The sequence below is a fragment of the Tachyglossus aculeatus genome, unplaced genomic scaffold (assembly GCF_015852505.1).
Source record: "Tachyglossus aculeatus isolate mTacAcu1 unplaced genomic scaffold, mTacAcu1.pri scaffold_67_arrow_ctg1, whole genome shotgun sequence".
Lineage (NCBI taxonomy): Eukaryota > Metazoa > Chordata > Mammalia > Monotremata > Tachyglossidae > Tachyglossus > Tachyglossus aculeatus.
The window spans coordinates 530,699-554,842 of record NW_024045089.1 but is presented as its reverse complement, the minus strand read 5'-3'; the positions used below and the strand labels follow the sequence as shown (position 1 = coordinate 554,842).

General features: G+C 49.3%; 1 protein-coding gene across 1 annotated transcript; it reads left to right on the top strand.

Annotated features, from left to right (window-relative positions):
- The first annotated feature begins 7,978 nt into the window (after positions 1-7,978).
- Positions 7,979-10,146, top strand: LOC119923901 (olfactory receptor 14A16-like). Its single transcript, XM_038743082.1, has 2 exons — positions 7,979-8,896; positions 10,099-10,146. Exons 1-2 carry the CDS (start codon positions 7,979-7,981, stop codon positions 10,144-10,146), a joined length of 966 nt encoding a protein of 321 aa, XP_038599010.1.
- The last annotated feature ends 13,998 nt before the right edge of the window (positions 10,147-24,144 follow it).

Here is a 24,144-nt window from a genome sequence, read left to right as displayed (position 1 = left end):
GGATGAGGGAACCGAGGAACAGAAAAGTTAGGTGACTTGCCCGAGGTCGCCCAGCAGGTAAGTGGCAGAACGAGGATTCAGACCAAGGTCCCCTTGTCTCCCAGGACCATCCTCTTTCCACTTATCTGTGCTGCTTCTCCAACTATTTAGAATTATGTGACCGCGATCCTTGCAGATATTTGCCAATGAAATGGGCTTCTAGGAGTCAGGAATGGTTTCAGTGCCGTCCCAAACCGGGGCAGGTTGATTGGAGGAGATGAACAACCTGATTAGCTACTATTCATTCATTCAATCGTATTTATTGAGCGCTTACTGCGTGCAGAGCACTGCACTAAGCGCTTGGGAAGTCCAAGTCGGCAACACATAGAGACGGTCCCTACCCAACGACGGGCTCACTGTCTAGAAGGGGGAGACGGACAATGAAACTCAACATGGGGACAGGTGTCAAAATCGTCAGAACCAATAGAATGAAAGCTTTATGCACATCGGTAACAAAGTAAATCGAATAGTAAATGTGTACAATTAAAATAAATGGAGTGATAAATCTGTACAAACATATATACAGGTGCTGTGGGGAGGGGAGGGAGGAAGGGCGGAGGGGATGGGGAGGAGGAAAGGAAAAAAGGGGCTCAGTCTGGGAAGGCCTCTTGGAGGAGGTGAGCTCTCAGTAGGGCTTGGAAGGGAGGAAGAGAGCTAGCTTGGAGGATGTGCGGAGGGAGGGATAGATCTGAAGAAGCAGGAAATGCACACTTCTTTCGACCTCCCGGGTCTCACTCTGATTATAGAATAACTATAATATCGGGTTACGTCCAAAATTACCTCGGCTCCTCTCGATTTCAAACCACGACAAACTGGAAAGAAGGGAAAAGGGAGACGACTGAAGCGTTGATGTGCATTCATCACTTCGTTCATTTATTCATTCTCTTATTTCATTATTATTATCGATAGCTTGTCAGCTGTGTGACTTTGGGCAAGCCACTTTCATTCACTCATTCAGGCGTATTTATTGAGCACTTACAGTGTGCAGAGCACTGGACTAAGCGCTTGGGAAGTATAAGTCGGCAACGTCTAGAGACGGTCCCTACCCGACGACGGGCTCACAGTCTAGAAGGGGGAGACGGACAGCAAAACGAACCATGTAGACAGGTGTCAAAATCGTCAGAAGAATTAGAATTATAGCTATAAGCACATCATTAACAAAATAAATCGAATATTAAATATGTAAAATGAATAGAGTAATAAATCTGTACAAATATACACCAGTGCTGTGGGGAGGGGAAGGAGGTAGGGCAGAGCGGGGGGATGGGGAGGAGGAGAGGAAAAAGGGGGCTTAGTGTGGGAAGGCCTCCTGGAGGAGGTGAGCTCTCAGTAGGGCCTTGAACGGAGGAAGAGAGCTAGCTTGGCGGATGTTGGGAGGGAGGGCATTCCAGGCCGGGGGGATGACGTGGGCCGGGGGTCGACGGCGGGACAGGTGAGAACGAGGCACGGTGAGGAAATTAGCGGCAGAGGAGTGGAGGGTGCGGGCTGTGATGGAGAAAGAGAGAAGGGAGGTGATGTAGGAGAGGGCGAGGTGATGGAGTGCCTTGAAGCCGAGAGTGAGGAGTTCTATCTACTCCAGTGTTTTAGTACAGTGTCTGGCACATGGTGAGCGTGAAAAATTGCCCTAAAAACCGCCTGAGATTCCCTCCAACCCAAAGATTTTCTCCTCTCCTGTACACTTTTCTCTGGAATATTATTCTCATCCCTATCTTTTCGAAATGTCCTTAGGCAGTCAACGTCAATTCCCAGAAAATGACCAATGTCACCATGAAGACAGAATTCCTGCTCCTGGGATTCTCGGAGGTGCGGGAGCTGCGGCTGGTCCACGCCGCGCTGTTCCTCCTGGTCTATCTGGGGGCCCTGACGGGGAATCTCCTCATCGTCGCCGCCACCACCCTCGACCGGCGCCTCCGCACACCCATGTACTTCTTCCTCAGGAACTTGGCCGTCGTCGACCTCTGCTACATCTCCGTCACCGTCCCCAACTCCATCCACAACTCCCTGACCGACAAGAGATCCATCTCCCTGGTGGGCTGCGCCGTCCAGGTCTTCTCCGTGTCCTGGTTTGCCGGCTCAGAGATGTCCATCCTCACGGTGATGTCGTACGACCGCTACGTGGCCATCTGCCTCCCCCTGAACTACGAGGTCATCATGGCTCGAGAGGCCTGTGGGAAGATGGCAGCCGCCTCCTGGCTCAGCGGGTGCCTATTTGCAGTAATGTGTGCAGCCGGGACGTTCTCCCTGTCCTTCTGCGGGTCCAACACCATCTCCCAGTTCTTCTGTGACGTCCCCCCTCTGCTGAAGATCACCTGCTCCGAGAAGCACATCGCCAGCGACGCGACTGTGATTCTTGGGGCAGCCTTAGGTTTCGTCTGCTTCATCTCCATCGCCGTCTCGTACGTCCGCATCTTCCGGGCCGTCCTGAGGATGCCGGCCACCGAGGGCCGGTCCAAAGCCTTCTCCACCTGTCTGCCTCACCTCAGTGTCGTCTCGGTTTTCCTCTCCGCGGGGGTATTTGTCTACATCAAGCCGCCCTCAGGCTTGTCCCCGATCGTGGATCTGCTGGTGTCCGTGTTCTACACGGTGGTGCCCCCCGCCCTGAATCCCCTCATCTACAGCCTGAGGAACCGGGACATGAAGGTCGCCATGGGGAGGATCCTAAAAGGGTCACTCACCCAGCCTCCGCTCTGGGACAAAATGTCTCCTTCCTTGTGCAAATCCTCTCACCCCACCACTTAACCAAAGAATTGCCCTTGGACCTAACCAGATGCTTAGCTGTGCGACAGGGTTCACAGAAAACGCGGGATGTCGATGAATTGTCAAAGTCTAGGAGGGAGGCGGCTAAGACGGAAGTAGGACTAACAATCCGGTTTTGGGGAGGCATCGTGGCCTAAGGGAAAGGGAGGCCATGGAGACTGTCAGCTCACTGTGGGCAGGGAATGTGTTTAACAACTCTGTTGTACCGAATTCTCCCAAGCGCTTAGTATTGTAAAACCAGTTTAGGGGCGGTTCTAATCCCTGCTCTGCCACTTTTATCTTCTGTGTGACCTTGGGTGAGTCTCGTAACTTCTCCATGCCTCAGTTCATTCATTCAATCGTATTTATCGAGCGCTTACTCTGTGCAGAGCCCTGTACTAAGCGCTTGGGAAGTACAAGTTGGCAACGTATAGAGACGGTCCCTACCCAACAACGGGCTCACAGTTTAGAAGGGACTCAGTTACCTCAACTGTAAAATGGGGAATAAGACCGTGAGCCCCACGTGGGACGACTCGATTATCTTGTATCTATCCCAGTGCTTAGAACAGTGCTTGGTACATGACAAGTGTTTAACAGATTCTAGACTTCTAGACTGTGAGCCTGCTGTTAGGTAGGGACCGTCTCTCTATGTTGCCAACTTGTACTTCCCAAGCGCTTAGTACAGTGCTCTGCACACAGTAAGCGTTCAATAAATACTATTGAATGAATGAACGAATGAGCAGATGCCATAATTTTTTTAAAATCTTATCATGGCCTAAAGGAATAGGAATCGCTCTAGCTGTAAATTCATTTTGGGCGGGGAACGTGTCTACTAACTCTGTTATATTGAAGTTTTCCAAGTGCTTAGTACAGTGCTGGGTCCAGAGTAAGTGCTTAATAAATAGGATTGATTGATTGATTGTTTGAGGCTTGAGTTCTGATACCCACCCTGCTACTGGCTTGCTTTGTGGCCTAGGGGCACTGACTTAACATCCCTAGGATTTCTCTTCCTCTTACACTCTGAGCCCCTGTGGGACAGAAATTGTGTCCGAACTGATTCTTTGGTTTCTACTCCAGCAAGTGAAACGATTTAGGCAGACGACTTCTTAATAAATACAATAATGATATCATTATTAGTAATGACTATGAAAATATAACGATACGCTCTTTAGCATGACTCTGGGGGTGGGAACGAAAGTTGGAAAATGGGAGGTGGTATGGGAGAAGGGAAGAAAGGTTGACTGCAGCTCCATCTGTCTTGTCAAATCCGTCCTCTCTCAGCAATCCATCCATTCATCTATCCATCCCTCCATCCAGAGCACGGGCCTGGGAGTCGGAGGTCGTGGGTTCTAATCCCGGTTCTGCCACTTGTCTGCCGTGTGACCTTGGGCAAGTAACTTCACTTCTCTGGGCCTCAGTTCCCTCATCCGTAAAATGGGGATTGAGACTGTGAGCCCCATGTGCGATGGGGACTGTGTCCAACCTGATTACCCTGTATTTACTCCAGAACTCAGAACAGTGCTTGGCACATAGTAAGCGCTTAACAAAGACCATAATTATTACTATTATTATTATCAATGGTATTTGTTGACCACATCCTGGGTGCAGAGCACTGTAGTAAGCTCTCAGGAGAGTTGAAAAGAGATAAAATTGCCTTGTTCCTGCTCTCCAGGAGCTTATGATCTAATGGGGGAGCTAGACACAGAAGAAATTACGTAGAGGAGGAAATAGAGATGGGAGAGATGAGAAAGAGGATGAACGCTTGAATCAGGAGTATAGTTTATATTGTCAGTATGAGCAGAGCTTCAGCGATCCGGACAAGTCAGAAGAAGTAATGTGGACTAGTGGGTAGAGAGCGGGCCTGGGATTCAAACGAACATGGGTTCTGATCCCGGCTCCAACACGTGTCTGCTGTGTGACCTTGGGCAGGGTCGCTTAGCTTCTCCGTGCCTCAGTTCCCTCATCTGTAAAACGGAGATTGAGATGTGAGCCCTACTGAGGACACGGGCTGTGTCCAATCTAATTAGCTTATAACTACTCCAGCACTTAGCATTGTGCCTGACATACAGTAAGCGCTTGAAAAAGGCCAGAAGAAAAAGTTACAGTGGGCTGATTGACAGATTGAGTGTCTCAGGTTGGGAATTAGACAAAGGTAAAACGATTCACAGTGGCTAAAACGGTCATTGAAAACAAGAACTGTTGGGACGCTGGGATGGTGATGCCACTGTCTCCGCAGGAACCCCGAGGGCCGGCTCCATCACTGACGGTGCAGGGACTGGGCTCTCGTCTCCCAGAAGCTTCAAGAACCACATGACCAGAGGGTATTTGGCTTGTTCACGTCACGAGGTTCCCCCGGCAGGGCCCCGAGCCATCCTCCAGGGATAAAGCTTCTGCTTTATCTACAGCGACGAGGGCCCGCCTGGAGAGCTTGTCAGGATCTGAGGCAGAGCAGAGAGAGATAGAGGGCTCCTCTCTGCTCCTTCCTGGCTGACGGAACCCAGGAGTCTGAGGGGAGAGAAGGGACCAGACCAGTCCTGAAGAGGTCGGCGACCCCCAGCCCCACGCTGCCCCCGGTGACAGTGACCGGGAGTGAGTGGATGGAGGGGCGGGGGAGATGAGGATGGGGATGGAAGAGATGGAGCCAGTCTGGGGCCGCAGTTAGGGTTCGGACCAGGGCTGCGGACCCCAACGGGGCAGGAGGGGAGGGGTTTTCCAGTTCAGTAACCCCCAACCGTCACAACCCTCTCCTCCTTCCTCCTCAAACCTCGCTACCATGCCAACTATCTGCCGGGCTGCAGTGCTCCATGACAACGTCAGCGCTGTCGACAGTCGCTTTGGCCTTCAGTGGGTCCCAGAATCTCTTGCAGAGGGTCAATGACAGGCAGAGCTGAGAGAGCGTGGCCAGCTTTGGACAACCACTGCACTATCAGCAATTCCTCCCTGTAAGGGTTCTTCCCAAATGTTGGGAGAAGATAAATAGTGGAAAAGGCTGGAATCCCTGCCCTCATGAACTTTCCAGCCAATTGGGCTATGTTGACATGGTATAATTTATTATCGATCGGTTAATCTTGAATCGTATTGATTGAGGGCTTATTGTGTGCACTAAGCACGTGGAGAGTAATAATAATAAGGGTAGTACTTGTTAAGCTCTTACTCTATCCCAAGCACTGTCCTAAGCGCTGGGGTAGATACACGTTAAGCAGGTTGGATACGGTCCTTGTTCCACATGGGGCTCACAGTCTTAACCCCCGTTTTACAGATGAGGTAACTGAGGTTCAGAGAAGTGAAATGGCTTAGCCATGGTCACACAGCAGACATGAGGTGGAGCCGGAATTAGAACCCAGGTCCTTCTGACTCCCAAGCCCTGCTCTATCCGCTTTAGAGCACCATTACAGACACATTTCCTGCCCCTCCTAGAAGGAAAGATGAATATGCAATTATTGGGCGCCATTTTACAGATGAGGAAACTGTGGCCCAGAGAAGTGAACGACTTGTCCAAGGTCCCACAGCAGCAAAGGGACAGAGGCAGGATTAGAACCCAAGTCCGCTGACTCCCGCTGAGCTATTTTTGGGAGAGTCCAGTAGAACAGAGCTGGGAGGTGTGTATGCTCCCCTCAAGGAGCTCACAGTCAAGAGAACTCCTGGGCCCGTGCTTTTTCCACTAAATGTGGATGGAAATGAGTTGATTCGCACTTGAGTTAGGTCAAGTGGGATTAGAGGGCTGGGAAATGAATCGGGGAAGCTGTTTGGAAGAGGCGGGGATTTTAGCGGTGCTCAGAATTCGGAAAGAACTGTGCCCTCTCTGATTTTGAGCCGATAAGAGAGGGAGTTCCAGGCTAGGATGGGAACGGGAGAGTCGATCGCGAGTAACTACTAGAAAGTTGCTCTGAGGGCTGAGGAGACGTGTTGAACGATGGAAAGGAATGACAGGAAGCCTTCAAGCCGATCGTGAGTTTTTGTTGCTTGTGAAAAGACACAACTTGTCATGAGGGGAGGTTGAGGAAAGGACAGATGTAGGTTGAGCGATGCTTTAGGAAAGGACTTGATGAGCTATGCTTGTGTTTGTGTGTGTACATGTGGGAATGCAGATATGTCGTCAAATGGAATCAGCTTGGTGTATATGTGGGTTTTATTTTTGTTGTTTGTTATATGATATCATTAAGTGCTTGTTATATGTCAGGTACTGCACTAAACACTAGGGTGGATACAAGCTCATCCGGTTGGACACAGTCCATGCCCCACATGGTGCTTTCAGTCAAAATCCCCAATTTACAGATGAGGTAACTACTGAGGCACAGAGAAGTTAAGCGACTGGCCCCAGGTCATACAGCGGACAAGAGGAAGAGACAGGGTTAGAATCCAGGGCCTTCTGTCTACCAGGCTCATTCTCTCACCACTAAATGGATGAATTTATGTAGAAAGGCCCTTCTTGTTTGACTCTAAAACCATCAAAAAAATTTCACTACAGTCATGTTCATATCTTTAAGTTCTCTGACCTCTCCTATCCACTATTCATTTTAGTTTCAGCCTCCTCAACCGAAAATAATACTCTTGATATTTATTAAGTGCTTACTGCATTCCAAGCAGAGTATTAAGTGCTGGGGGAGATTCAGGGCCCTGTGGTAGAACACAGCCCGTGTCTCACGAGGGATTCACAGACTAAGTAGGAGGGAAAACAGATATCGAATCCTCTTTTTACTATTGAGAAAACTGAGGCGTAGAGAAATTAAGTCACTTTCTCATGGCTTTGCAACAGAGAACTGGTAGAGGTGGGATTAGAACACAGGTCCTCGGACTCTCAGTCCTGTGTTCTTCCCAATAGCCCCCTGCTTCTACACAGTTGGAAGCTTGGTGCCTCCAATAGAATGGAAGTTCCCCGGGGGGAGTGATTATATGTATTAATACCACGTCCTCTGTAGGTCCGCAATAAATAGAACCGATCGACTTAGTCCTATTCCTTCACCCCCAACATCAATACCTCTGAATTGAAGTCTTCCCTCTTCCTGTGCAGGAAGTCAGCATCATTCCCCAGAAACGTTCAGTGCCTCCACCGTGAACTCAGAGATAATTGTGAATTCATTAACTCTCTCCTCTCCATAGAGAATCACCAGCAAGTGTCCTGTCAATTACTTCACTCATCCCCTCAATGGACTCTATGGCTCTTCCCTCATACACTGCAGAAAGTCAATGCTGCCTCCCCAAAATGCCCAACGTCTCCACGGTGAAGGAATTCCTCCTGCTGGGTTTCTCGGAGGTCCGGGAGCTGCAGCTGGTCCACGCCGCGCTGTTCCTCCTGGTCTACCTGGCGGCCCTGACGGGGAATCTCCTCATCATCGCCGTCACCGTCCTGGACCGGCGCCTCCACACCCCCATGTACTTTTTCCTCAGAAACTTGTCCGTCCTCGACCTCTGCTACATCTCCGTCACCGTCCCCAAATCCATCCACGACTCCCTGACCGACAAGAGATCCATCTCCTTCCTGGGCTGTGCCACCCAGCTATTCTTGGTGGACCTGTTTGCCGTGTCCGAGCTGTTCCTCCTCATGGCGATGTCTCGTGACCGCTACGCGGCCATCTGCCTCCCCCTGCGCTACGAGCTCATCATGACCAACACGGCCTGTGGAAAGATGGCAGCCGCCTCCTGGCTCACCGGTGTGATGTTTGGGGTCTTGTATTCAGCTTTGACTCTCTCCCTGAGCTTTTGTGGGTCCAACCTCGTCCAGCAGTTCTTCTGTGATGTCCCCTCTCTGCTGAAGATCTCCTGCTCCAAGGAGCACATCGCCATCGACGTGAGCGTCACCGGTGGGGTAGCTTTTGGTGTTGTCTGCTTCATTCTCATCATCGTCTCATACGTGCGCATCTTCCGGGCCGTGCTGAGGATGCCAGCCACCGAGAGCCGGGCCAAAGCCTTCTCCACCTGCCTGCCTCACCTCGCCGTCGTCACGGTCTTCCTCTCGGCTGCGGCGGTTGACTACGCTATGCCCGTGTCGGACTCTCCTTCGCCCCTGGACCTGCTGGTGTCCATTTTCTATACCGTGGTGCCTCCCGCCTTTAACCCCCTCATCTACAGCCTGAGGAACCGGGACATGAAGGCCGCCCTGGGGAGAGTCCTAAAGGGGAGATTCCTCCTCCCTCTTCTAAGGGACAAAATGTCTGTTTCCTTTTGCTGACTATCTCATTCCTCATCAGGGTTCTGACTTTGAGGGTAGCCATATAAAGAGGTGTCCAAAGAGAAAGTCCAGCGTCTGAGGATTTCTCAATGTCGGGGATGGAGGCTGATAAGCCGCGTGTGACTGTAAGCCTGGCGTGGTGAGGGATTGTCTCTCTTTATCCTGAATGGTACTTTCCAAGAGCTTAGTACGGTGCTCTGCACTCGGTGAGCACTTAATAAATATGACGGAATGAATGACTGGCAAGTGATTGTTTGGGCGGCATCGTGGCTTAGCGGAATGAGCATGTGGCTGGGAGTCATGAGATTTGAAAGGTCTGCCCGATTCCGCCACCGGCCAGCTGTATCACCTTGGATCAGCAACGTAACCTCTCTGGGTCTCGCTGTAAAATCGGGGTTCAGTATGTGCCCTCTCTTTCTCTTACAATCTGAGCCCCCGTGGGTCAGGAAACGTGTCCGATCTGATAGGTTTTTGTCTACTCCGGCACTTGGCAGTGTTTTGCAAATAAATTCTTCACAAATTCAATAATAATCATGTTGTTACTACTACTGAGAATAACAGTAATTCTATGAATTTTAAGATCGCTCTTGGTGGTTACGAAAATCAGAAAATCGGAGGGTGACAAGGGAGAAGGGACACAATCATGGAAGCTTTTCCCCGCATTTGACTGCCTGTTTACTTGTTTTGATGCCTGTCTCCCCCCTTCTAGACTGGGAGCCCGTTGTGGGCAGGGATTATCTCTATTTGTGGCTGAATTGTACTTTCCGAGCATTTAGAAAGTGCTTTGCACACCCTAAGCGCTCAATAAATGCGATGGAACCAATAAATGAATGAATTTGACTGATCAAATCCTTGCCTCGAATCCATTCGTTCATTCATTCATTCATTCAATCGTATTTATTGAGCACTTACTGTGTTCATCCATCCATCCATCCGTTCAACCATCCATCCATCCGTTCAACCATCCATCCATCCATCTGTGTGTCAGTTTACCCACCTGTCTGCCCATTCATTCATTCATCCATCCATCCATCCATCCATCCATCCATCCATCCATCCATTCACCCATCCATCCATCCATAATAATAGACACCCTAAGAATAAGACACCCTACAGAGGAGTGCACGTGAACAGTTGTCTTTTCCGGCTTAAAGGAGGCTTTCTCAGGGTCCGGAGGGACGTCTGACAAGATCAGTGTATGATGGACAATCCCGCCTCAGAGGGCATTGTGCTGGGGTCGATACAAGCCACCAGGTTGGACCAAGTTTATATCCCACGAGGGACTCAATCTTCATCCCCATTTTACAAAAGAGGGAACCGAAACCATAGAGAAGTGGAGTGATTTTTTTTTGATGGCATTTGTTAAGCGCTTACTATGTGCAAAGCACTGTTCTAAGCGCTGGGGAGATTACAAGGTGATCAGGTTGTCCCACATGGGGCTCACAGTCTTAATCCCCATTTTCCAGATGAGGTAACTAAAGCCCAGAGAAGTTAAGTGAGTTGCCCAAAGTCACACAGCTGAGAATTGGCGGAGCCGGGATTTGAACCTGTGACCTCTCACTCCAAAGCCCGTGCTCTTTCCACTGAGTCACGCTGCTTCCCTTGGGTAAGTCATTTAACCTTCACAATTAACAAAAGTATTTTTTCCTTCCCAGACCACTGAAACTCTCCAAAATCTATCAGTCTCGCAGGATGTGGAAAAATTCCCTCCTTGTGTCGCATTCCTTAGTATCGATGTCTTCTTCGGAATAAAGTTTATCTGTCCAACTTGCTGCTTTTCCTTTCTGAGAGTGAACGTGTTATCAGCGCTGTGACTGGTGAAGTCCAGTGAAAACAGCACAGGCCTAAGAGCCATTCATTCAATTAATCAATCGTTTGAGTGAGCGCTTACTATGTACAGGGCACCCTCAGAGCACTTGGGAAGCAGTGTGGCTCAGTGGAAAGAGCCCGGGCTTGGGCGTCAGAGGTCATGGGTTCTAATCCCGGCTCGGCCACGTGTCTGCTGGGTGACCTTGGGATAGTATATATGTTTGTACATATTTATTACTCTATTTATTTATTTTACTTGTACATATCTAGTCTATTTATTTTATTTTGTTACTATGTTTGGTTTTGTTCTCTGTCTTCCCCTTTTAGACTGTGAGCCCACTGTTGGGTAGGGACTGTCTCTATATGTTGCCAGCTTGTACTTCCCAAGCGCTTAGTACAGTGCTCTGCACACAGTAAGTGCTCAATAAATATGATTGATTGATTGATTGATAGTCACTTCACTTCTCTGAGCCTCATCTGTAAAATGGGGTTTAAGACTGTGAGCCCCCCGTGGGACAAGCTAATCACCTTGTATCCCCCTCCATCATCATCAATCGTATTTACTGAGCGCTTACTGTGTGCAGAGCACCGTACTAAGTGCTTGGGAAGTACAAGTTGGTAACATATAGAGACAGTCCCTACCCAGCAGTGGGCTCACAGTCTAAAAGGGGGAGACAGAGAACAAAACCAAACATACTAACAAAATAAAATAAATAGAATAGATATGTACAAGTAAAATAAACCCCTCCAGCGTTTAGAACAGTGCTTTGCACATAGTAAGCACTTAACAACTGCCATTATTATCATTATTATTATTATTATTATTATTATTATTATTATCATTATTATCCAAACTGCCAAGGCTGGGCCACAGTGCCAAAACCCAGCAGGCGGCTGCCCGGTAGTCATGGTTGGGCAGTGGATAATAATAATAATAACATTAATAATGGTATTTGTTATTCTCTTACTCTGAGCCCAGCACTGTACTGAGCACTGGGGTGGATACAAGCCAATCAGGATGGAGGGGCTTGTGATGTTTGGGGTCACTGCAGTGGACAAGCCCCCTGCTCGGTCGCGGGACGTAGCCCTGTTCTGAACCCCGACATAGTTTCCGTGTGTTAGCATCTCCCCAGACTGGCTCCGACTATTCCATCTGCCTCCTTGTCTTTCCCGGTCCCTCCACCAAAATCCGACTCTTCCATCCGTCTCCTTATCTTTCCCGGTCCCTCCACCAAAGTCCCTCTCACTGGGGCAGCGTGGGTCTGAGGGGCCCCGGCCTCCACCTCCCCTTCGTCTTCTGGGTGGGAAAGGTCACGAAGTTCCCAAAAAGCAGGCCACCGCACTTGGCCCACAAGATGTGCTCGATAAATTGCGGTGATGGACTACTGGATGGATGAATGGATAGATTCAGAGAAGCAGCGTGGCTCAGTGGAAGGAGCCTGGGCTTTGGAGTCAGAGGTCATGGGTTCAAATCCCGGCACTGCCACTTGTCAGCTGTGTGACTTTGGGCAAGTCACTTAACTTCTGTGTGCCTCAGTTACCTCATCTGTAAAATGGAGATGAAGACTGTGAGCCCCCTGTGGGACAACCTAATCACTTTGTAACCTCCCCATTCATTCATTCATTCAATAGTATTTATTGAGCACTTACTGTGTGCAGAGCACTGTACTAAGCGCTTGGGAAGTACAAGTTGGCAACATATAGCGCTTAGAACAGTGTTTTGCATGTAGTAAGTGCTTAATAAATGCCATCATCATTATTATTTATAGATGGTTGGATGAGAGGAGATGGATCTTAGTGGTTGGATGGGATCTGTATCTGTCTACAGATTCACAGTCTAGAAACGGGGAGACAGGCATCAAAACAAGTAAACAGGCAGTCAAATGTGCGGAAAGGTTTCCACGATTGCGTCCCTTCTCCCTTGTCACCCTACGATTTTCTACTTTTCATCACCATCAAGAGTGACCTGAAAATTCATAGAATTACTGTTGTTCTCAGTAGTAGTATCCACATTATCATTATTGAATTTATGAAGAATTGATTTGCAAAAGACCGCCAAGTGCCGGAGTAGAAATGAATTAATCAGATCGGACACGTTTCCTGACCCACGGGGGCTCAGATTGTAAGAGAAAGAGAGAGCATATATTTAATCCCGATTTTACAGCGAGACCAAGAGGGGTTACGGAGCTGAACCAAGGTGATACAGCAGGCCCGTGGCAGAACCGGGCAGACATTTCTAATCTCATGACGCCCAGCCACACACTCATTCCACTGAACCGTGGTGTCGCCCAAACAATCACATGTCAGTCATTCATTCACTCAATCATATTTATTGAGTGCTTACCACGAGCAGAGCACCGTACTAAGCGCTTGGAAAGTAGCATTCAGAATAAAGTGAGACAATCCCTGCCCACACCGGGCTTAAAGTCACACCCGGCTTATCAGACTTAGTCCCAGACATTGACAAGTCCTCAGATGCCGGACTTCCTCATTGGACAGCTCTTCATATGGCTACCCCATTGGAATCCTGATGAGGAACGGGATAGTCAGCAAAAGGAAACAGACGTTTTGTCCTTTAGAAGAGGGAGGAGGAGTCTCCCCTTTAGGGCTCTCCCCAGGGCGGCCTTCATGTCCCGGTTCCTCAGGCTGTAGATGAGGGGGTTCAGGGAGGGGGGCACCACGGTGTAGGATACGGACAACAGGAGGTCCAGGCTCGAGGGGGAGTCTGACATGGGCTTGACGTAGGTGAAAATTCCGGTCACGAGGAAGATGGTGACGACGGCGAGGTGAGGCAGGCAGGTGAAGATGGCTTTGGCCCGGCTCTCTTTGGCCGGCATCCTCAGCACGGCCCGGAAGATGTGCACGTACCAGACGATGATGGAGACCAAGCAGATGACAACTACACCTACCCCACAGGAGACAGTCACGTCAACGACGACGTGGTCCTTGGAGCAGGAGATCTTCAGCAGGGAGGAGATGTCACAGAAGAACTGCTGGATGACGTTGGACCCGCAGGAGCTCAGGGAGAAAGTCGAAGATGAATACAAGACCCCAAACATCACCCCAGTGAGCCAGGAGGCGGCCGCCATCGTTCCACAGGCCGTGTTGGTCGTGATGAGCTCATACCGCAGGGGGAGGCAGATGGCGGCGTAGCGGTCGTAGGACATCGCCGTGAGGAGGAACACCTCTGAACCACCAAACATGACCACCGGGAAGACCTGGGCGGCACAGCCCAGGAGGGAGATGGCTCTACGATCGGTCAGGGAGATGACGGCAGACTTGGGGACGGTGACGGAGATGTAGCAGAGGTCGATGACGGACAGGTTCCTGAGGAAGAAGTACATGGGGGTGCGGAGGCGCCGGTCGAAGGCGGTGACGGTGATGATGAGGAGATTCCCCATCAGGGCCGCCAGGTAGACCAGGCGGAACAGCGCGGCGTGGACCAGCTGCAGCTCCCGGACCTCCGAGAACCTCAGCAGGAGGAATTCCTTCACCGTGGAGACGTTGGGCATTTTGGGGAGACAGCCCTGACTTTCTGCATGTGATGAGAGAAGAGGCAAAGTTAGAGTCCATCTATGGGATGACTCCCATCTGTCTCCCCCTTTTAGACTGTGAGCCCACTGTTGGGTAGGGACTGTCTCTATATGTTGCCAACTTGTACTTCCCAAGCGCGTAGTACAGTGCTCTGCACACAGTAAGCGCTCAATAAATACGATTGATTGATTGATTGATTGATTGATTGAAGGAATTGACAGGACACTCGCTGGTGATTCTCCATGGAGAGGAGGGAGTTATTGAATTCAAAATGATCTCTGAGTTCATGGTGGAGGCACGGAACGTTTCTGGGGAATGATGTCGACTCCCTGCACAGGATGAGGGAAGACTTCAATTCAGAGACATTCATGTTGGGGGTGAAGGAATAGGACTAAGTCGATCGGTTCTATTTATTGAGGACCTCCGAAGGACGTGGTATTAATACATATAATCACTGTCCCCAGGGAGCTTCCATTCTTTTGGAGGCACCAAGCTTCGAACTGTGTAGAAGCAGGGGACTATTGGGAAAAACACAGGCCTGGGAATTAGAGGACCTGGGTCCTAATCCCACCTCTACCAGTTCTCTGCTGCATAGCCAAGGGAAGGTGACTTAATTTCTCTACGCCTCAGTTTTCTCACTAGTAAAATGAGGATTCGATATCTAGTTTCCCTCCTACTTGTCTGTGAATCCCTCGTGAGACACGGACTGTGTTCTACCGGATGGTCCTGAATCTCCCCCAGCACTTAATACTTTGCTTGGAACGTAGTAAGCGCTTAATAAATATCAAGTGTATTATTTCGGTTGAGGAGACCGAAACTAAAACGAATAGCAGATAGCAGAGGTCTGAGAGCATAAAGATATGTTCGTGACTGTTGTGAAATGTTTTCGGTGGTTTTAGAGTCAAACAAGAAGTGCCTTCACACATAAATTGTGTGAGCCCCCTCCTCCCAGACTGAGCCCCCTCCTTCCTCTCCCCCTCCTTCCCATCCCCCCCGCCTTACCTCCTTCCCCTCCCCACAGCACCTGTATATACGTATATATATATACATATATTTGTACATATTTATTACTCTATTTTATTTGTACATATTTATTCTACTTATTTTATTTTGCTAATATGTTTTGTTTTGTTCCCTGTCTCCCCCTTCTGGACTGTGAGCCTGCTTTTGGGTAGGGACCGTCTCTATATGCTGCCAACCTGTGCTTCCCAAGCGCTTAGTACAGTGCTCTGCACATAGTAAGCGCTCAATGAATACGATTGAATGAATGAATGAATAAATTCATCCATTTAGTGGAGAAATTATGGGCCTGGTAGAGAGTAGGACCTGGATTCTAATCCTGTCTTCACTCCTTGTCTGCTGTGTGACCTGGGGCCCATCGCTTACCGTCTCTGTGCCTCGGTTACCTCATCTGAAAAAAGGGGGTTACAACTGTGAACACCCTATGGGGCATGGACTGTGTCCAACCTGATCACCTTGTATCTACCCCAGTGCTTAGTACAGTACCTGGCACATAATGAGCACTTAAAAGCACCATAAACTAACCAAACAACAGCAACAAAAAACCACGTGTAACTCCAAACCGATCCCATTTGCTCACATATCTGCATTCACACTTCTACACACACAAACACAAGTGTACCTCATCATTCATCGAGTCCTTTCCTATAGCATCGCTCAGCCTACATCTCTCCTCTCCTCATCTTCCTGTCATGATAAATTGTGTCTTTTCACAAGGAACAAAAACTCTTAATCGGCTTGAAGGCTCTCCGCCCTACGACTGCACTTCACCCCCTTTCCATCGTTCAACTCGTCTTCCCAGCTCTCAGAGCAACTTTCTAGTTGTTACTCACGATCGACTCTCTCGTTTCCATCCTAGGCTGGAACTCCCTCTCTTATCAGCTCAACATCAGAGCGAGCACAGTTCTTTCTGAATTCTTTACTGCTTAACCGCCCCCCCCGACCTCCGATTCATTTCCCAGCCCTCTAAACCCACTTCACTCAACTCAAGCGTGAATCAACTCAAGTCTATCCTCATTTAGCGGGAAAAGGATGGGCCCAGGAGTTCTATTCTTGACCGCGAGCTACTTGAGGGGAGCACACACATCTCCCAGCTCTGTACCATTGTACTCTCCCAAGCATAGTTTAGTGGGAGTCAGAGGACTTGGGTTCTAATCCTGCCTCTGTCCCTTTGCTGCTGTGGGACCTTAGGCAAAGTGCTTCACTTCTCTGGCCTCAGGTTCCTCATCGGTAAAATGGCAGGCAATAATTGTACATTCATCTTTCCATTCATTTTTTTTTCTTCTAGGAGGGCCAGGGAATGTGTCTGTTGTGATGTGATAAAGTGGATAGAGCATTCCCCCTCTACCTTCAAACATGCCCACGTCTCCCCCAAACTAGCTCTCTTCCCCTGTACAAAGCCCTGACGCCTGTCTACTTATTTTGTTTTGTGGACTGTCTGCCCCTTCTAGACTGTGAGCCCATTGTTGGATAGGGATTGTCTCTATCTGTTGCCGAATTGTACCTTCCAAGCGCTCAGTACAGTGCTCTGCACACAGTGAGCGCTCAATAAATACGATTGAATGAATGAATTAGAGCCCAGGTCCTCTTGACTCCCGGGCCCATGCTCTTTCCACTAAGCGACACTGCTTCTGATTTAGAGAAATGGTGATTCTGACCCTGGTCATCCCATTTCCTTATTGCAATTTCCCTCAGCTTTCCCCCGCTCCTCTCCGGACTCACCGGGCCCGTCCTGGGCTGGGGAGCGTCGAACTCTGCTGAGAGAGAGGCTCACTCCATCTCGTCAGTCCTGGAGGTGGATGGGGATGACAGGAAGGGCTGGGCGAGGGATGGGGGCTGGCAGGATCCTCCCTCCCCTTCTCCGCTCTCCGGCTGGCTGCGCCGTCCCCTCAGATGACGGTGGGTTATTTCCTGGGAGATTCCCCGTGGGAGGACGGACCCGGGGCTCCGCTGAGACGGCCGGCCATCCGGGAATCTCGGAAGGCCAGGATCGTGCTCTCCCTGCGGTCCCGGCCCTCACAACCTAAATAACTACCCATTCCCGTGTGGTTCCCACTCTGTGACTCCTTCAACAGGCTAATCATCATTCCCTTTCGTCATTCATTCATTCAATCAATCATATTTATTGACCGCTCACTGTTTGCAGAGCACTGTTCTAAGCGCTGGTAAAGCACAATTCGGCAACAGAGACAATCCCTACACAACCACGGGCTCACGGTCTAGAAGGGGGAGCCAGACAACAAAACAAAACAAGTAGACAGGCATCAATACCATCTAAATAGATAAATGGAATTACAGATGCATACATATCTTTAATATACTAAAAAGATTAATAACAGCATTCTGGTTATGCTCTGAGGTTTGGAGTTTCATCCCACACCAGGGCTTGGGATCCCTTCTAGGCTGTGAGCCCGTTGTTGGGTGGGACCATGTCTATGTGTTGCCAACTTGTACTTCCCAAGTGCTTAGTACAGTGTTCTGCATGCAGTAAGAGCTCAATAAATACGATTGAATGAATGAATAAATACGACTGAATGAGTGAATTAATCTGAAATCTGCAGCAATCCAACTTTGACATTCCCCTCTAGACTGTAAGCTCATCATGGGCAGGAAATGTGGCTACCAGCCCTGTTACATTGTTGTATCGTACTCTCCCAAGTGCTTACTACCAAGGTCTGCACATAGTAAGCACTCAATAAATAAGATCGACTGATGGATGAGCATTATCTCTGCACATAGTAAGCGCTCAATAAATACGATTGATGATGATGATGATGATGATTATCTTCCCCTACTGAATTTCTATCTACATTCTCCATCCCTCCCAAGCTCCCCCTTTCACCGTGCCTCGTTCCCAACTTCCCTGACTCAGACCCCTACCTCACCACCTTTCCCCCGTTTGGAATTCCCTCTCCCTTCATATCCACCAGCCCTCAGGGCTTCCCATCTTCCTCACTTCATCCCGAAACCCTATGAAATCCACGGGACCTTCCCCGATTCATTTTTTTCATAATGGTACACGGTAAATGTTTTCTATTTTCTAGGGACCGCTCTAAGCGCTAAAGCCCCTACAAGCTAGTCAGGTTGGACCAGTCCCCGTCCCGCATAGGACTTCCAGTCTCAATCCCCCTTTTACAGATGAGGTAGTTGAGGTAAGAGGTGAAATGACTTGCCCAAGGTCACATGGCAGACAAGCGGTGGAGGTGGAATTCGAACCCAGGCCCTCTGACGCCCAGGTCGATGCTCTATCAACTGGGCTATGCTGCTTCCCCGTGCTTCCTTGTCTCAGGGTGCTTAATTGTCTCCGTCTGGGCCTGTGTAAAAAGCCCCCCTCCCTATCCTTAATAAGAATGATAACAATAATAATAATCATGGTATTTGATAAGCGTTTATTATGTGCTGGAGTGAATAGAAGCCAACTGGGTCAGACGTGTCCCTGTCCCACACGGTCTCACAGTCTCAACCCCCATTTTACAGCCGAGGGAACTGAGGCCCAGAGATGTGAAGAGACTTGTCCGAGGTCACACGGCAGACAAGTAGCAGAACCGGGATTAGAACCCACGACCTCTGACTCCCAAGCCCGGGCTCTGGATGGATGAATGGATTGATGGATGGATGGATGGATGGATAGATGAATGGTTGGAAGGATGGATGGATGGAAGGAAGGAAAGATGGACTGCTGAGAGAGGATGGATTTGATAAGACAGTTGGAGCTGCAGTCGTCCTTTCGTCCCTTCTCACATACAATTTCCCATTTTCCAACTTTCATTCCCACCCCCAGAGTCATGCTAAAGAGCGTATCGTTACATTTTCATAGTCATTACTAATAATGATATCATTATCATATTCATTAAGAAGTCGTGTGCCTAAATCGGTCCGCTTGCTGGAGTAGAAACAAAAGAATCGGTTCGGACACAATTTCTGTCCCACAGGTACTCAGGGTGTAAGAGGAAGAGAGATCGTAGTGATGTTACATCACTGACCCTAGGTCCCTTCTCCCTTGTGACCCTCTGATTTTCTGATTCATAATCGCCAAGAGGGATCTTAAAATTCATAGAATTACCGTGATCATCAATAGTAGTATCGACATTATCATTATTGAATTTATTAAGAATTTACTTACAAAAAGACCGCCAAGTGTCAGAGTAGAAACAAACGAATCATATCGGAGACGTTTCCTGATCCGCGGGGGCTCAGATTGAAAGACAAAGAGAGAGTGCATATTGAATGCCGATTTTACAGCGAGACCAAGAGGGGTTACGGAGCTGAACCAAGGTGATACGGCAGGTCCGTGGCAGAACCGGGCAGACCTTCCTAATCTCATGACGCCCAGCCACACGCTCATTCCACTAAACCATGGTGTCGCCCAAACAATCACTTGTCAGTCATTCATTCATTCATCAGTCATATTTATCGAGTGCTTACCGCGAGCAGAGCACCGTACTAAGCGTTTGGAAAGTACCATTCAGAATAAAGAGAGACAATCCGTGTCCACACCGGGCTTACAGTCGCACCCGGCTTATCAGCTTCCATCCCAGACATTGTCAAATCCTCAGACGCCGGACTTTGTCTTTGGAAAGCTAGACTGTGAGCCCACTGTTGGGTAGGGACTGTCTCTATATGTTGCCAACTTGTACTTCCCAAGCGCTTAGTACAGTGCTCTGCACACAGTATGCGCTCAATAAATACGATTGATTGATATGGCTACCCCCACGGTCGGAATCCTGATGAGGAAGGGGATAGTCAGCAAAAGGAAAGAGCCGTTTTGTCCCTTAGAAGAGGGAGGAGGAGTCTCCCCTTTAGGACTCTCCCCAGGGCGGCCTTCATGTCCCGGTTCCTCAGGCTGTAGATGAGGGGGTTCAGGGCGGGGGGCATCACGGTGTAGGATATGGACAACAGGAGGTCCAGGGTCGAGGGGGAGTCTGACACGGGCTTGACGTGATTGAAAGTTCCGGTCAAGAGGAAGACAGTGACGACGGCAAGGTGAGGCAGGCAGGTGGAGAAGGCTTTGGCCCGGCTCTCTTTGGCCGGCATCCTCAGCACGGCCCGGAAGATGCGCACGTACGAGACGACGATGGAGACCAGGCACACGTCAACTATAGCTACCCCACCGGTGATGCTCACGTCACTGACGACGTGATCCTCGGAGCAGGAGATCTTCAGCAGGGAGGGGATGTCACAGAAGAACTGCTGGATGATGTTGGACCCGCAGAAGCTCAGGGAGAGAGTCAAAGCTGAATACAACACCCCAAAAATCACCCCGATACGCCAGGAGGTGGCCGCCATTTTTCCACAGGTCGTGTCGGCCATGATGAGCTCGTAGCGCAGGGGGAGGCAGATGGCGGCGTAGCGGTCGTAGGACATCGCCGTGAGGAGGAACATCTCTGAACAACCAAACAGGACCACCAAGAAGACCTGGGCAGAACAGCCCAGGAGGGAGATGGCTCTACGATCGGTCAGGGAGATGACAACAGACTTGGGGACGGTGACGGAGATGTAGCAGAGGTCGATGACGGACAGGTTCCTGAGGAAGAAGTACATGGGGGTGCGGAGGCACCGGTCGAGGGCGGTGATGGCGACGATGAGGAGATTCCCCATCAGGGCCGCCAGGTAGACCAGGAGGAACAGCGCGGCGTGGACCAGCTGCAGCTCCCGGACCTCCGAGAAACCCAGCAGGAGGAATTCCTTCACCGTGGAGACGTTGGGCATTCTGGGGAGGCAGCACTGACTTTCTGCATGTGATGAGAGAAGAGGCAAAGTTAGAGTCCATCGATGGGATGAGTGAAGGAATTGATAGGACACTCGCTGGTTATTCTCCATGGAGAGGAGGGAGTTATTGAATTCAAAATGATCTCTGAGTTCACGGTGGAGGCACTGAACGTTTCTGGGGAATGATGTCGGCTCCCTGCACGGGATGAGGGAAGACTTCAATTCAGAGACATTAATGTTGGGGGTGAAGGAATAGGACTAAGTCGATCGGTTCCATTTATTGAGGACCTACAGAGGACGTGGTATTAATACATATAATCACTGCCCCAGGGAGCTTCCATTCTATTGGAGGCAGCAAGCTTCAAACTGTGTAGAAACGGGGGGCTATTGGGAAGAACACAGGCCTGGGAATCAGAGGACCTGGGTTCTAATCACACCTTTACCAGTTCTCTGCTGCATAGCCATGGGAAGGTGACTTAATTTCTTTACAGCTCAGTTTACATACTAGTAAAACGAGGATTCAATATCTGGTTTCCCTCCTACTTTGTCTGTGAATCCCTCGTGAGACACGGACTGTGTTCTACCAGATGGTCCTGAATCTCCCCCAGCACTCAACACTTTACTTGGAATGAATGTAGTAAGCTCTTAATAAACATCAAGAGTATTGTTTTTGGTTGAGAAGAACAAAACTAAAATGAATAGCAGATAGCAGAGGTCAGAGAATATAAAGATATGTTCATGACTGTTGTGAAATGTTCTCGGTGATTTTAGAGTCAAATTTTCGAAGTGCCTTCACACATAAATTCATCCATTTAGTGGAGAAAGAATGGGCCCGGTAGATAATAGTACCTGGATTCTAAACCTGTTTTTGCTCCTTGTCTGCTGTGTGACCTGGGGCCCGTGGCTTACCGTCTCTGTGCCTCGGTTATCTCATCTGAAAAACGGGGGTTACAACTGTGAGCACCCTATGGGGCATGGACTGTGTCCAACCTGATCAGCTTGTATCCACCCTAGTGCTTAGTACAGTACCAGGCACATAATGAGCACTTAAAAACACCATAAAACAGACAACAAAAAACCACGTGTAACTCGTAACCGATCCCATTTGCTCACATATCTGCATTCACACTTGTACACACACAAACACAAGTATACCTCATCATTCATCGAGTCCTTTCCTATAGCATCGCTCAGCCTACATCTCTCCTCTCCTCATCCTCCTCTCATGACAAATTGTGTCTTCTCACATGGAACAAAAACTCTAAATCGGCTTGAAGACTCTCCGCTCTACGACTGCACTTCACCCCCTTTCCATCGTTCAACTCGTCTTCTCAGCTCTCAGAGCAACTTTCTAGTTGTTACTCACGATCGACTCTCCCGTTTCCATCCTAGGCTGGAACTCCCTCTCTTATCAGCTCAACATCAGAGCGAGCACAGTTCTATCTGAATTTTGTACTGCTAAAATCCCCCCCGCCTCCAACCAACTTCCCCGATTTATTTCCCAGCCCTCTAAACCCACTTCACCTAACTCAAGCGTGAATCAACTCAAGTCCATTCTTATTCAGCGGAAAAAAGATGGGCCCAGGAGTTCTCTTCTTGACCGTGAGCTCCTTGAGGGGAGCGTACACATCTCCCAGCTCTGTTCCATTGTACTCTCCCCAGCATAGTTTAGTGGGAGTCAGAGGACTTGGGTCCTAATCCTGCCTCTGTCGCTTTGCTGCTGTGGGACCTTGGGCAAAGTGCTCCACTTCTCTGGCCTCAGGTTCCTCATCGGTAAAATGGCATGCAAAAATTGTATATTCATCTTTCCATTCATTTTTTTTTCTTCTAGGAGGGCCAGGGAATGTGTCTGTTGTGATGTGATAAAGTGGATAGAGCATTCCCCCTCTGCCTTCAAACATGCCCACGTCACCCCCAGACTAGCTCTCTTCCCCTGTTCAAAGCCCTGATGCCTGTCTGCTTATTTTGTTTTGGGGACTGTCTCCCCCTTCTAGACTGTGAGCCCGTTGTTGGATAGGGATTGTCTCTATCTGTTGCTGAATTGTACTTTCCAAGCGCTCAGTACATGCTCTGCACACAGTAAGTGCTCAATAAATACAATTGAATGAATGAATTAGAGCCCAGATCCTCTTGACTCCTGGGCCCGTGCTCTTTCCACTAAGCGACACTGCTTTTGATTTAGAGAAATTGCGATTCTGACCCTGGTCATCCCAGTTCCCTATTGCAATTTCCCTCAGCTTTCCCCCGCTCCTCCGGACTCACCGGGCCCGTCCTGGGCTGGGGAGCGTCGAACTCTGCTGAGAGAGAGGCTCACTCCATCTTGTCGGTCCTGGAAGTGGATGGGGATGACAGGAAGGTCTGGGCGAGGGATCGGGACTATCAGGATCCACCCTCTCCGCTCTCCGGCTGGCTGCGCCATTCCCTCAGAAGACGGCGGGTTATTTCCTGGGAGATTCCCCGTGGGAGGACGGACCCGGGGCCCCGCTGAGACGGCCGGCCATCCGGGACTCTCGGAAGGCCGGGATCGTGCTCTCCCTGCGGTCCCGGCCCTCACAACCTAAATCACTACCCATTCCCGTGTGGTTCCCACTCTGTGACTCCTTCAACAGACTAATCATCATTCCCTTTCTGTCATTCATTCATTCATTCATTCATTCAATCATTTGTACTGAGCGATTACTGTGTGTAGAGCACTGTACTAAGCGCTGGAAAAGTACAATTCGACAACAGAGACAGTCCCTACACAACAACGGGCTCAGGGTCTAGAAGGGGGAGCCAGACAACAAAACAAAATGAGTAGACAGGCGTCAATACCATCTAAATAGATAAACTGAATTAGAGATATACACATATCATTAATAAAGTAAATAGATTATTAATAGCGTTCTGGTTATGCTCTGAGGTTTGGAGTTTCATGCCATGCCTGGGCTTGGGACCCCTTCTAGACTGTGAGCCCGTTGTTGGGTAGGGACCGTCTCTATATGTTGCCGACTTGTCCTTCCCAAGCGCTTAATACAGTGTTCTGCACGTAGCAAGCGCTCAATAAATACGATTGAATGAATGAAAGGATAAATACGATTGAATGAATAAATGAATCTGAAATCTGCAGCAATCCAAATTTGACATTC